The sequence below is a fragment of the Echinops telfairi genome, unplaced genomic scaffold, assembly GCF_000313985.2.
Source record: "Echinops telfairi isolate 266 unplaced genomic scaffold, ASM31398v2 ScPeMD7_4;HRSCAF=17, whole genome shotgun sequence".
Lineage (NCBI taxonomy): Eukaryota > Metazoa > Chordata > Mammalia > Afrosoricida > Tenrecidae > Echinops > Echinops telfairi.
In genome coordinates this window covers 49826106-49841505 of record NW_022103900.1, presented here as the reverse complement: position 1 = coordinate 49841505, position 15400 = coordinate 49826106, and the positions used below count along the sequence as shown (strand labels likewise).

The 15400-nt window shown below is 38.6% G+C and overlaps 1 protein-coding gene across 1 annotated transcript in view; it reads left to right on the top strand.

The window, feature by feature from the left end:
* The window catches only part of THSD7B (thrombospondin type 1 domain containing 7B), a 936033-nt gene that overhangs the window by 470710 nt on the left and 449923 nt on the right, over positions 1-15400 (top strand). Inside the window, exons 10-11 of the mRNA XM_045298904.1 lie at positions 4738-4867; positions 9496-9599. Coding sequence (XP_045154839.1) covers positions 4738-4867; positions 9496-9599 — 234 coding nt within the window. The remainder of the gene's footprint in view (positions 1-4737; positions 4868-9495; positions 9600-15400) is intronic.

Below are 15400 nucleotides of genomic sequence, written 5' to 3'. Positions count from 1 at the left end.
ACTTTGTGGATTGGTGTCAGACATATGGGTTAATGGGTTAATGTTGGACTTGTGGGCCTGGGAAGCATTGGGTTGGGATGTTTTCTTAATGCACACTTAATATAAAACTCTCTCTTATATGAGTTTCTGTGGATTTGTTTCTCTAAAGTACCCAGACTACTACACCCTCCTTCAGCTTGAGAAATGCTGCACACGTTCTTCCCTCTTGGTGTTCTAACTCCGGTGTTTGAACCTTTCATCATAATACTTGAGCGTCTCCAGCTAATGTTAGAGATTTGTTCCACTTTAACGTCATCATTTCTTCCTTCTGCTTTAGCTTCTCTACACTCAAGAGTAAGTTTCACTCGCTGACATTTATTTCTGTGTTTTCTCCTTTTCTTTTGAAATGCTCGTTTACTTTCTTCCTGTATGGTGTCCTTGATGTTCCACAACTTGCCTCCTCTTCAGTCTTTAATGTTCAGTGAGTCAAGTCTTTTCTTGACATGGTCTCTAAACTCAGGGCCATACTTGGTTCTTGTTTTATTCTGCTTCATCTTGAACTTCATATTAGCAATGGGTAATCTGTTCTGCATCTCTTTTGACCTTGTTTTGACTGGTAATATTGAGCTGCCCATTGTCTCTTTCTACAGTTGTGGTCTGTTTGACTACTGGATATTTTAACCAGTGAGATCCAAGTGTGTGGTTGCTGTTTATGGTGTTAGAAAATGCTTTTTGCAATGAGGAAGTTATTGGTCGTGCAGTTTTATCATGCTATCTGTGGAATTGTTTCTATCACCATGTCCATATTTTCCAACTGCTGTCCCTTCTTTTTTCCAATTTTCACATTCCAGTTGCCAGTAATTGAAAATTTTTTATTTCTTTGTATTTGGCATTAGTGATGGCAGATAAATTTGATAAATGCCACATTAATTTCCATATATATTTTATCCTATCATTAAATGTGTTGACATCAGGACAGATCCTGAATTGTTCTTTTTGATGATGAATGTAGTCCCATTACTATTCAATTTGTCAATCCAGGTATACTAGACTATATAATTGTCAAATCAACTAAAAAATGCCTAGAATATAAATTTTTTTGCATCCTATTTCATTTTCCCCCTGATTAGAGGGATTTCTTAGAGAAGCTAATGGGTCTCCATAAATCAAGAGGCGTGAACAGTAAGGATGCAGTTTTTGGTTCACAGCCCCAACTCTTCTCAGCCAACAATCAAGTTTCTTTCTGGCCTCATTCTCTCAGCCAAGGAGTCGGATACACTCCCTGGCACAGAGTAACCTCACTCAGCCAGCAGACTTGTCTCTCTCTGTTCGCTAGCCTCTCTCTTGGTCCCCAAGCTTCTGCCTCGGTGAACCCGGAAGGCACCCCACCTGTTGGTCGGTGAGGAGAAGTCCCCATGGTCTTGTCACTTCCTCCGAGTCTCCAGGACACAGCCTTCAGTCCAGCTGGTCTTGGGCCACCTTCACCGCTTCCAGCAGAAATCTTGTCCTTGCTCTTCCAATGGCCCTGGCGTTTCTCTGTGTGCCAGGTGTCTCTTATGCACAGAAAACGGATTTTATGGATGTGTGATTTTGATCTTTTAGCAGACTATCCTCCTACATAAAAAGAATGATGATGTTTTAAGCCCCACCCTTTAGAAAAGTAATTTCAAATATACCCACAAGGAAACAAAGGATGTGATTTAGTTCACAACCTCTACTAAGGTCAGGACTTAACCTCACCTTAATCCTGTAACAGAACTCCTTCCCAAACGGGATCATGGTGCAGGCATGGAGTCCAGAATTAAAATACCCCAGTTAAGGAATTATACCTAGAAGGGCCATATTAATTGACTGCATCTGAGGCCACCCCCTGGATGCTCTAGCCATTAACCTATTCGTCCTTGAGACAATAATGCCCTCCCTCTTTCATTTACACCTTCTGTAATTACAGTTTTCACAATCACCATTAACCCTGTTGGAAGGCAACCTTGACCATATCTTCTGATCAATATCTTCCCCCATCTTCTATTCTCCAGACCCATCAGGAAAAGAGAAAACTATTCACTTGGGATCCTCCTTTGTTTTACAACCATGAAAGCTTATAAGCCAGCAACTTCAATACTAGATTTCACCCCATCTGGGATATATCTTTTTCTAAATTGCCCATCTTTATCAACCCAGTGGTCTGGGGGGACATGGACATTCTTTGATCAAAAAATCTTCATTCCATTTGGAACTTTGAACAACTGCAACCATAAGCAAAATAAAGTCCAGGGAACCCATCAGTATGCAGCAACTTTCACCAGCTCACAGGATCCACATATTTTATCCAACCTGGTACTGCTAACCTCAGCCCTCGTCACTGCTAGGTCAGATGGATATCAGTCAGACAATCTGGTCCCTCCATCTTACTTTTGATGACTTCCAACCTACCTGCATTCATGCTTCTGACATGCCATGATTTGATTATTAACAGGTGTTTACAGCTGTTTCTTATCCTATTGAGTTATGCCGTATCAGCAATGAAGTCCTTGGAAGCCTTTATCAAACCATGTCACTAAGGTTGCCTCTGATTTGAGGAAGCATTTCTCCCTGAGCCCCGTTACATCTTCTGGTACTATATCAGACATTGTTCCACTGCTATTTATTTGTAAGATTTGCAGTGGTTGTTTTTTCTTCAGAGGTTAACACCATGTCCTTCTTTGAATACTGTTTAAGTCCAGAAGCACCACTGAAGTCTGTCCACCACAGGTGACCATACTGGAATCTGAAACACCTGTGGCTTAGCTTCCAGCATCACACCAAAACACCATAATCACAGTACAACCGACTGACCAGTGAGCTAAGTAACTAGAGGCCTGATTTTTAAAATTGATTAAAATGCAAAACTTGAAGGTGGTTCCAAGAGATTCTTATCTTTTATAGCAGAAATTCAAAGATGATGTTGAAAGATAATATAGCAGAAAGTCAAAAGGCAATGGCATACTATTGTAATTATATATTTGAAATTAGTTTCAAAAGATCTAAATACAGAAACATTCAAAAGTGTTCCTTTTAAAGAGAAGGGCAAGCTGGGTTCATGGGTGGGGAGATCTGTTGATTCTCATTAAATACCTTTTTGCAGTAGTATTTTTTTAATGTATATTTTTCTTTTGTATTTTAAATAAAATCTACTTTTACTTCTTTTGTTTTGCTCCACTTAATTTACTAGCTTTGTCAAAATTAACTTTTAACATGGTCAGGTCTGTTACCTGTACCAAACCTACCAACTAATTCCATTTTCTCTTATACTTCCTTCGCTCCACTCTTTACACCTCCCTCTATGCCTTCTGTGCCTTCTTGTCTCTGCGTGTGCGACATGTGCACACACACTCACATGCACACACATCTACTTTCCAAGTGTAAGTAGGAATCTTTCTTTGTAAATGAACTTGCATCGTTGTGCCTTTTTTTAGACTTCATTTGGTTAGGAATCACCCCGTCCTGTTTTGTTTAGTGTTTCTGATTCAACCTTGAAGGCAGAGAACAACTTCTACTTCCTACATGAGTTTTGGTTTCCGGAGCCAGCAATGATTGCTTTCTTTTGTACCCACCTAACCACTGCACTTATATCCAATGGTGTCCTAAAACTAGTTGGGGAAATATATGCTCCATTGCATTTATGCTTAATTATACGTGTTGGAGTTCAAGAATTTGTGTTGATATATTTCCTATGATACCTTGCACATAGTAATTGAAACAGTTCCTGAACAGCACACATATAATTGTTGTTGCTCTGGTGGTTGATTCAGAAGGCATCTAAGGATTTTGCAGTGAATGCCCCAGCACATTACAGCGACCATCAGTTTTCTTTTTATTGAGGTGCTATTAGTTCTGCTTCTTAGCAATAGCATGAAGAACATATGAAATAGATATGAAAGCACTTTTAGTGCCTCTCCTCTAAAATCCAATTATATGCGTATTGTCCCACATGATGAGGAATAACACATTCAGCGAACTAATATCTATAAAATATAGGTTGGTGATGTATTAATTTTATGAGCTTATTTGCATTATAAACACTAGCTTAGAGAGGGAAATGCCTTTTCCAAGGAACTGAATTGTTAGTGGTGGCATTCCAAGCCCTGAGTCGTTGTTTTGATACCAAGCAGCATGTGAACATCAGATGATGACGGGTTACATGCCTCTTAAGTCATAGATGATGAGATTGCTGCTCGGTGCTGCCAGTGAGCTAGCCCTAACTCATGACCAACTGCTCATGTGTGGTTGCAGATCAAAGTGTTTGAACTCATAGGGTTTTCACTGGCTGATTTTCAGAATCAATCACCAGGCTTGTCTTCGAGTCGATCTAGAAGCTCCATGAAAACCTGTGCTCTGTGAATGGCTTTGAAAGAATAGTGGCATAATGTCTAGCGTCCTAACAACATACAATGGCCAGCATAACCAACTGATAGAGGGGTGTATTATGTAGACTCTACTCAATTTAAAACGTATTAAGACAGTATGAAACACTCTTTACACTTTAGAGCTCATAGATTTCAAATTACATTTCTTAATTACACTGACTGTCTCACGGAAGTTCAATTTAATGTTATTCTCTGATCTTTTCTTGTTAGTCTTATTTCCCAGGTTGCATGCTCACCTATGATTACTTCATCTGTTTTCTTCTCTTCTGATTCTTGGATTGCTACCTCCACCTGGATTGTGATGTGCATCCATTGGAAAGGGTACTATAATTTTATTTTTCCTTTACTTCAGGAAATACCACAATAAAACAGTCTCGATACAGGATTGTCATCCAAGAAGCAGCCAATGGAGGCCAAGAATGCCCAGATACCTTATTTGAAGAGAGAGAATGTGAAGATATTTCAATCTGCCCAGTGTATAGGTAATTAACTTTTTAAATAATAAGATCTTAGTATAAGTCATGACCTGCTTCTTTATAATTAAATATGCTTATTTAGGGGAAATGTGAAGAGGCAATGGTGTATATCCTCAAATATCTCATTGTATTCCCCTCTTTCCTGGAATATATTTGGAGCAATTAATTTGATAGTCTAATTAATAGAAGAAAAACATTTTAATTGTAAGTGTGCTTTTGAACTTCTGCCACCCAGGAACACATTGAGATCTGAGACCCATAGAGATGGAATATAAAACCTTTATCAGATATTTTACCCCTACACACACACAGACCTACAAAATGCTCCCATTTTTTTTGATTTCTACTTTTCCGAGAACTCTTTAAAGTCCTTTCGTATGTAAAGGAGGCCTGGTGGTGCTGTGGGTTAGGCAGTGGACTGCTTCACCTTAAGGTTGGCAATCCAAACAGCAGCTTCAGGAGAAAAACGAGGCTGTCTGCTTTCATAAAAGTTTGTAGTCTCCAAACTTTTATAGGGTCAAAGTGGATGACTTTATGAAAACAGAAATTGATTCTCTTGCAGTTTCAGGGACGTTCACTCAGGTTCTAGGGGAAGCCTTCTCTCTCTGCTGACTCTGCTGAAAGTCCTTGCCTCCTTCCCCCCTCTCTGTACTTGGTGCCCCACGGAGAGCTCTCTGAGTCTCGGCATTACTTGTCCATTGAGTGGAGGAGGTCCTCAGCATCAGGACTCGGGCTCCAAATGACACGCTCTGCTCCTGGCTCTTCTTTCAAGGGAGGCTCCGATTCTTCCTGCTCTGCTGACGTAAAAGACAGTGCAAGCCATACCCCTGGGATACACTCTTGACCTGGCTTACCCTACAAGGTCGGGGCTGTGACCTAAGTAAGGATTATATTTTACCCTTGTCCTTTACAACTGATTAGCTGATCACATCAGGTAACATCACTAGGCATGGTTGCATCATTGAATATGCCAAATTCATCCTTGCATAACTTCCAAATCACTGAGAATCCTTGCCCAGCCAAGTCGATCGATGATTTATAAAGGGCACAATTCCATGAATTCACAATTTAATTCAACACACACACACACACACACACACACACACAGTTGTTGTGAGTTGTCAGCCATAGAGTCAGTTCTACCTCATGGGAACCATGTATAACAGAATCAAATACTTTCCAGAATCAAAGGCAGCACCAACCTCTCAATCATTGTTAGGCTGAAACCCATTTTTGCAGCCATTGTATCAATCCATCTTGTTGAAGATCTTTGAAACGGATCCTTTCCTTTACCAACTGTATCACCTTTCCCAAGGACTCGTCCCTTCTTGTAACAAACCCAAAATCATAAAAGTAAGTTTATATATGCTGTAAACATATATTCTATGTAGTATATGATAAAATAAAGGTAAATGTATACTTATTATAAATGTATATATTTATAATCCTAACACCTTTAATTAAAAAGCCAAGAAGAACTTATACTGAGTTCTCATATGCTTAAAAATATTTTACTTTTCAATTTTCATCACATCTACATTTTAAGGGACTATCTAATTTGAAAAAAAAAATTACCTAGGGGTAATGATTTTTAAGCAAAGACTAAAACTTCTAACTTTTAAACTACATATATTCTCTGTATATTTCCTTTGGTATGTTAATGGTTATTATTTATAAAAGCAATAACTAGAGTTTGTTTGCTTAGTCATAAGCTTATACATTCTTAGAACTAAATAGTTTTAAACCTGATTGAAATTTAACTTTCACAAATTCATTAATTCATTTCAATCGCTGTTGGATTTTGCTCATTTATGAAGAGAACATGAACTTAAAAATCATTTAACTATCAGCCCATTTACAAATTCCTTCAGCAAAAACACCCAGTGCTCCAACTAAATCTGTGAAATTCAAAGCCTGATTTATTCCACTGTGAATAAATTTGAAACTCAGCATAATTTACTTTTTTAATGGGTTGTTTATTTTAAAGGAGACTCCTCACATTCAACAAAGCCTGGAAAGTCATTAGGAAGTGACCAAGAAGTCTAAAGTAATATCAATTTTATCTTCTTTCACTCCCATTCCTTTTATCTGATGACCAGTTTAGGGAAGAATGGCAACAAACACTGGGCACATACCCAGATACTGCTCGTTTGTCCTCGTGAACCACAGAACCATTGTGTAAACTGCAACTATGGACCCTGTTGTACTGTGGGTAAACATTGAGCCTCTGAGCCCAGCACAAGAGCTCTCAAGGACAATAGCCAAGTGGAAGAAACCAAATCAAATATCATCAGATATCTCTATGGACCCAGGGTTATTGGGAACAGAGAACATTCTGGAGATTATTAGCATGTTCATCCAGTCTATTGGGCATTCTCTACTTTTTTTTTTCTTTCTTTCTGAAGATGCACTTCAATTTATCCACTCATGTTTGATCTAGTTTCCATCACTGACCTCCTGCCATTTCTCTGAATAATCAGCTCCACTGTGTGTGAATTTTATCATTTCTCTTTATGAGTTATTTCAGCTCTGTTCATATGATCAGCACAATTCCTTCCTCTTTAGTGAAACATTCCTGGATTCTGAACAATACTGTACTAGTTCAGGGAGACAAATATCATAAGCAAATTGAAATAGGCCTTTATGATTATTGTATGGTCCTTTTTTACTCCATTAAGATCGCATATGCCAACCTTCGATTTGCTAAAGTAAAACAGAATCAGCATCCCTATAGCATGTACTCTCTGTGTACTGGCAGTGCCCAACTCATTTCATTGCAAAGTAAAAAAATGAACTGTCAATGACGTCTGCTTTATAAAATCATTTCCAGCAACAGGGAACCCGGCAATATTTGTACCTGCATACTTACACAAGATTGTCAGTGTGGTGTGGCCACAGACCTTCGCTGAGCACTGAGGGACTCAAAATAGACCACTGGCTTGTTCTGCCTCGTGCAACTGTTAATTTAGGACTTCCCTTCCTAGACTCCAAGTTTGTCGTCTAAAAATGTAGAGCTTAAAAGCACTGTTAAATCCCACTCTCAGTCGATGTAGGAAGATAAAGTATCTTAGATTCTTACTGTTCATTTTGGCTTACAAAAGCTAAGTGAACTCAGCTCACATGATCTAAATCAATGACTTGTCCTAGGTGAAAATTGGAAAATACTCTTATCGTTTTGGTTTCTGAAGGGAACAGTTTAGACTGTGTGAGTGTTAGAATTATGGCTAATGAGTATAGGTGTATATGAAGTAAATGTAAAATTACTGAAAGTAAAAAAAAAAAAAATTACTGAAAGTAACGGGCTGTTCCTGTACATGTGACAAGTTCTGCAATTTAGCTGTTTCCTGGTTTCTCCCCAATTCTTCAGGTGTTCTCAACATGGATGCCGACAGTGGTATCTTTATGTTATGTTTCTGTTTCAAATTTTGAAATAATATTTCTTTTTTTTTTTCTTTTTTAACATTTTATTAGGGGCTCATACAACTGCCATCCCAATCCATACACACATCAACCGTGCAAAGCGCATTTGTACATCGTTTCTCAAAACATTTTCTCTCCATCTAAACCCCCGACATTAGGTCCTCATTTTCCCCCTCCCTCCCCTCCCGCATGAGCCCTTGATAGTTTATAAATGGGTATTTTGTCATATCTTGCCCTGTCCGACGTCTCCCTTCATCCACTTTTTGGTTGTCTGTCCCCCAGGGAGGAGGTCACACACAGTTCCATGTAATCGGTTCCCTCTTTCCTACCCATTCTCCCTTTACCCTCCCCGTTCTGCCACTCACACCACTGGCCCCATTCTTATTAGAGGTGCTTGCTCATATGAAAGGATATAAAGTAGGCTAAGCAAAGGAGCAGAATTTGTGGTAACACTCAGACTTGAGTTTTCTGGACCACTGTGAAGATGCAGACTTAAGGACATGATTCACAAAGTGCCTTGTGAGTCATGAAAGGAACAGCACTGAGCTCCCTTAAGGCTGGGCTTGTCTGAGAAACAGAGCTGTTGGTGTTTCATCTGTGGTGGGACCGTTCTTCTTCCTAAGATGAACTAGTGCATGAGATCGGTGTCATTTGTCCTCAACTCCCTGGTGTTCTATAATTCATTGAGACATCTGAGCTACTTCAAAGTTCGAGAGAATACCTCATAGAAGTTGGGAAGCAGGACACTACGTCTGAAGTTTTACACACCGACTTCCCTGTGTTCACGGTCTCTTCATTGCTCTAGGGAAACCCCCCTCCTCCCACCCCTGTCCCACCCCTTCTTCCTTCTTCTCTTCCTTGTCTCCTTTTTCTTATTTTTAAACCAATGTTAAGTTCACAAGGAGCTCAGCTTTCTACATTTGACCTGTCTTCCAATGCTTTCTATTGTCACTTTGCATAATGAGCGGAAGTTTATGCGCAAAATGTCCACCTGGGAAAATTGGGAAATCCTGCATTAACTCTGAATCTAGGGCAGAGCGGACAGTTGTCACCTCTAGAGATTGCCAAGTGCCTGATTTTATGATGTTGGCACCATAGCTATTGCTATTCCACTGCTGTCTTTAGGTTGGGGATGTCAGTGATTCTCTTTGGGGTATTTTCTTCCTAGGCTTGACATGGCGGCATTTCTAGCTTGATGTTTTCTGTCATTGCAGGTGGAAGCCACAGAAATGGGGTCCTTGTGTGTTAGCACCAGAGTCTGTCAGGCAGGGACTAATGGGCACGAGTGAAGCCTGTGGAAAGGGGCTACAAACGAGAGGTAAGTAGATTAAGTTTAAATTTTGTTAGTCTATAAAAATGGCTTATTTTCATATTTGAATGTAGCGTGATATTGATTAATTGGGTTATTTACATTATTAGCAGTGGTGTCATGCAAATAATTTAACAATTGGTTCACTGCCTTAATGACTGTTTTAAGTATAAACAAACTATATACCAAAAGGTAATTTATTATTTCATACTATTAATAATCAAATAAGAACAATAAAAGAGGTATATAAAAGTAGATAAGAGTTTTTAAATATTCATGAAAATGCTAAATGATACCTGACTTCCCCCCCCAAAACAATAACACTGTTATTTAAAATATGTAAATGTTGCTTTTAATTGGTTTCCTCTCTTACATTGTTCTTCATCTTTATGAGAGCATCAGGGGTGGTGTAATTCATCTTTGACCACGTTTTTGCTGTAGGAGTAGAATTCTATTCCGCTAGAGGTAGGCCGATTGGACAATAGTTATTATATTTGCTATATCTGAACATCCTGGTATTACGTTTACCTTTGAACCCCCTTTTCTGCTTCTGTTGAACTGGCAGAAATTGTTCTGATAATATTTTTAGCTCTCTGAACTTTTTCAGGATTTGCATAATTCACTCATGTCTCAGGGGACTTTGGGTTTTAGCCCAAAGCTGAAAAGAAGGACCGTGTGTCACTTGCTGGTTGTTGGTGACTTTTTCTCTCTACATTCTGTGTTTGTTTACTTTAGGAACAAGCAAAGGGACATAAAATGTAGTATTTAATCACAAATGTAAATGAATTTTATGAAATGAGTAAATAAATGTTGCAAGCAAAGTTCCATGTACTTTTTTATACCTGTCATGAACATTACTACAGGTGCTTAGAATGAACTGTGGCACAGATGAACATTGAAACAAGTAAACTTTGTGAATTTGTGATTTCCACCGTGGGTGGCTGCCCAGCCACCCACCTTTGAAAGAATCCTGTTGACCAGCGCTATTTTGACAACCGGTTCAAGGAACCCAACCGAAGATTAGGTAGCAGGTCTGCGGAACAGGCCCAAACAGGCTGGATATTAGTGAATATGGATATTAGATTATCTAAATTCTATCAGTTAGGGTATCTAAGAATAAAGGCAACGTCTCCTTTCAATCATAACGTACTTTAAGGGTTATTGTTCCAAATGCATGTTGGACATTAGCTCCACCTGTGGGCTACAGTAAGACTTCAAGCTGATACCTAACCCTGCACATTTAAGTTATTAATTAAAAAGTTACTGAAAGAATGGGCTGGCAACTGAGTGAGTAGACTAGTAGTAGCAAACGTAATTAGTCTATATGTATGCGTTATATGTGTGCTAGAGAATACACAGAGATAGGAGGCTTCAGGACTTTTCACAGGACTATGAACAGTCTTCTGGATCCCAGCTGAGTGGGTTTGGTCATGCATTTCTGCATCGCAGGGCCAATGTGAAGGAGGCCTGGTGGCACTGGGGGAAGTGCTCCACTCCCTACTGAAATGTCGGTGGCTCAAGCCCAAGGGCAGCTCTGAGGGAGAAAGAAGTGGTCTGCTTTTCTCAAGGTTTACAGCCTTGATAACCCTATGGGGCAATTCTCTTCTGTCCTATAGGGTCCCTGTGACTTGGAAGTTCGTTGACAGACGGCTTTGATTTGATTTTAGTTAATGGTAAATATTGTAAGAACCAGAGTGATACTTCTAATTTAAATCTTTGTAAAGCTCACAGAGAATTAAGATGATCAGTCTTGTATTTTATTCATAATTCAGGTGGCAATTATTCAAGGATTGATGAGAAAAGTTTTACTCTTAAAATAGGACCACTTTGTTACTAAAAGCATGTATATAGCATAATCAGGCTGATATCAATTTATCTGACCACTTAGCTTGGTGCACAACTGCCATTGGCTGTCTGTTGACTTCCTGTAAAAATTTACTTTCTGTTTCAGAAAAATAAAAAACATGTTTGTCCTGCTATTACCAACATGTTATTGAATATACAGATCTACACGAATGGTACCTTTGTATAATGCATAATTTAACCCTACACGGAGCCTGGATTTTGAAAATTTATAAGATTTGTGTGGCTTAAAGTTCATTTTAATCACAAAACCTTTTAGTAAATGCTGCAGAAATGTTGTTTCCTAAAATCTGCAGTGAAAATTATTATCTTCTAATTCCATATTTTCTTGAACTTTTGAAACCCTTTTGTGGGTATTATGTTAGCATGCCTGCATAAATATACGTGGATGTGTTGCAAAAGGTAGGAAGGTGCGTTCCCAAGAACAGTTTTGTCTGGGAAGGACATTATGTAAAAGGAGTAGGAAAAAAATTTTTTTAAAAGGAAAAAGGAGTAGGGAAGGAAGCATGTACCTGTCATGTACTATGTGCATATATTTCCGCTGTCTAGTTTTTGTTTTGGGTTTTGTTTTTGTTTTTCCACATAGATGGTGTCTTCTGTGTCTCTGTATATTTTTCTTGTCATTGTTTCTGAATTTGAGAGTCTAATTCTCTATGGAACCTTAAGTGTTGGCAAGTTGCCAAGGCTTGTGTTGATTCTAACCTTTCTCAGAAAAGATCTGGCTTCTCAGAAAAAGGTTGGCTCTTCCAGTTCTGTGGAGCATTCTGGAATCATCTTCCAGTTAAACTTCTCTTTGAGGATTATTTTTTAATCAAAGAAGCATGGATTAAGATCATTACATCATGAAAGACACATTTTCAGACACAAGTTCCATATGTTTTTGAACTTTTTGAAATCCCATGCCATTTTATACTAAGCTTTAGATAAAGAAATGGCCTTTTGCGGGGCAAGTTTATTTCTAGTTCATTATTACTGTGAGAGTCAGCCTTGTGATTGTTGCTTTTATGCTGAAGCCTTTTATAAAACACTCCATGTCAGGAAGACCTTAGAGTTCTGGTTTTGTTTCTTTGGTTTTTTTTGTTTGTTTTCCTCTCTTTCTGTTTTATGAAGCTCAAAGCCTCCATGATTATAAAACTCCTCAGGATAAAAATGGTATTTCTTAAATTGGAGCTAGAATTTAGTGTGTGCCCCACACCCATTCCTGGATCTGCTTTTTGTTTGTTTGTTTGTTTGTTTTTTCTTGGTTTTTCTTTAACATTTTATTAGGGGCTCATACGACTGTTATCCCAATCCATACACACATCAATTGTGTAAAGTGCATTTGTACATCGTTTCTCAAAACATTTTCTCTCCACTTAAACCCCCGACATTAGGTCCTCATTTTTCCCCTCCCTCCCCGCTCCCGCCTCCCTCATGAGCCCTCGATAGTTTATAAATGGGTATTTTGTCATATCTTGCCCTGTCTGACGTCTCCCCTCACCCACCTTTCGGCTGTCTGTCCCCCAGGGAGGAGTCTGACTTTGACTCCCTTTAGAGACCTCCTTGTTAATTTATGGTAGAGAGTCTTATTGATCATCTCCCCAAGGCATAAACATCTTCCATTAATATTGTCATTGATTAGCCTCTGTTACTAATTCTTTAAAGCACTGCTGAGAGAGAGTGCCCAGCTATCAGATAAATAGTGTCTGGGATCTTAAAGGCTTGTTTTCAAAGCCTTTAAGTGAGATGTCAGCTTAGTCCACATGGAAGAAGCACATCAACATCAGTGACCTAAGGTTGTAAACCATGAAGCTTATTTACACTCAACTAAAGGAGGGAATAATATCAGAGCCTAAATTGTGAGATTCTGGCTTGCAGTGGGACGGCAGTGGGAAGCGTAAGATACATTTGTGAGCTCTACATAGGAAAGAAGCCTCCTTTAGTTGAGGGGCGGGAAGAAACTGGTTACCAAACAGGGCATTGGAGAGATGACAAAAGGAGATCAAATGATAAACCTGCCTTGAACAGTTAAAACCTTTTCATTTGATTCCCCTCCGATGTGCTTTGGGCCTCATCTAGTTTTCAACATTTTCTGTATTTTTTACTTTTTTTATATCGGGGTTTATCTCAGATGTATTTCGTTGTTGGGGGTGACCCTCTTGAATTTTTGTCATATATTTTTGTTTTTCAATATACGAACCCCAGGATTGATGAACCTATAGGGGCAGCAGGTAGAATATGGGTTTCTGGGGGTACAGTAGTGGGGGTGGGGATGGTAAAAGGGAGCTGAAGTTAAGGAGTTCAAGAAGGAAGAGGGTATTTTGAAACTGATAGTGGTAGCAATTGTATAATACTGCTTGATGTGATTGAACTATGGAATTATGATATCTGTATTACTCCCCAATAAAATGGTTTTTGGAGAAAAAGTGGTATTTATAGAATCCTAAGCATTCTGTTTTAAGCCAATTCAGAAATCTATTAAGTGATGTATATTTTATGCATCTTCTGTGTCATGTACATTTGAAGTGGTCTTTTAGGATTTCTAAACCATTAGAATGTCAAAAAAATGAAGTACCCTTATTTGAACCTTCACAATTTTGTTTTGTTTATATGTGTAAATGGATTACAACAAAATAAATCATTTTTGTCCTACTCTCTAATTTAAAATGAAGAGATCCAGGACGAAAGAAACAGAATGAACTAATGAAAAGCAAGCGAGGAAGTGTAAGGCAGGTAGGCTTATAGCTGGACTTTATTTCCTTTTCCTGGATATGGACATTTTGGGTCTTACTGCCTTATTTACTGCCCACTGACCCACCAACCAGAACTCCTACCACCATCACCAACTGTCCGAAACATTAAGGGAGCCTGGAGTCCCCCTGCCAAGCGAGTTGTGCTTCACGTAATAAAGAAAGGATGGGGGCTCAGTCTTTATGGAAAAGTAATGTTTGAGAATGTTAGCATGCCTGCATAAATATACGTGGATGTGTTGCAAAAGGTAGGAAGGTGCGTTCCCAAGAACAGTTTTGTCTGGGAAGGACATTATGTAAAAGGAGTAGGAAAAAAATTTTTTTAAAAGGAAAAAGGAGTAGGGAAGGAAGCATGTACCTGTCATGTACTATGTGCATATATTTCCGCTGTCTAGTTTTTGTTTTGGGTTTTGTTTTTGTTTTTCCACATAGATGGTGTCTTCTGTGTCTCTGTATATTTTTCTTGTCATTGTTTCTGAATTTGAGAGTCTAATTCTCTATGGAACCTTAAGTGTTGGCAAGTTGCCAAGGCTTGTGTTGATTCTAACCTTTCTCAGAAAAGATCTGGCTTCTCAGAAAAAGGTTGGCTCTTCCAGTTCTGTGGAGCATTCTGGAATCATCTTCCAGTTAAACTTCTCTTTGAGGATTATTTTTTAATCAAAGAAGCATGGATTAAGATCATTACATCATGAAAGACACATTTTCAGACACAAGTTCCATATGTTTTTGAACTTTTTGAAATCCCATGCCATTTTATACTAAGCTTTAGATAAAGAAATGGCCTTTTGCGGGGCAAGTTTATTTCTAGTTCATTATTACTGTGAGAGTCAGCCTTGTGATTGTTGCTTTTATGCTGAAGCCTTTTATAAAACACTCCATGTCAGGAAGACCTTAGAGTTCTGGTTTTGTTTCTTTGGTTTTTTTTGTTTGTTTTCCTCTCTTTCTGTTTTATGAAGCTCAAAGCCTCCATGATTATAAAACTCCTCAGGATAAAAATGGTATTTCTTAAATTGGAGCTAGAATTTAGTGTGTGCCCCACACCCATTCCTGGATCTGCTTTTTGTTTGTTTGTTTGTTTGTTTTTTCTTGGTTTTTCTTTAACATTTTATTAGGGGCTCATACGACTGTTATCCCAATCCATACACACATCAATTGTGTAAAGTGCATTTGTACATCGTTTCTCAAAACATTTTCTCTCCACTTAAACCCCCGACATTA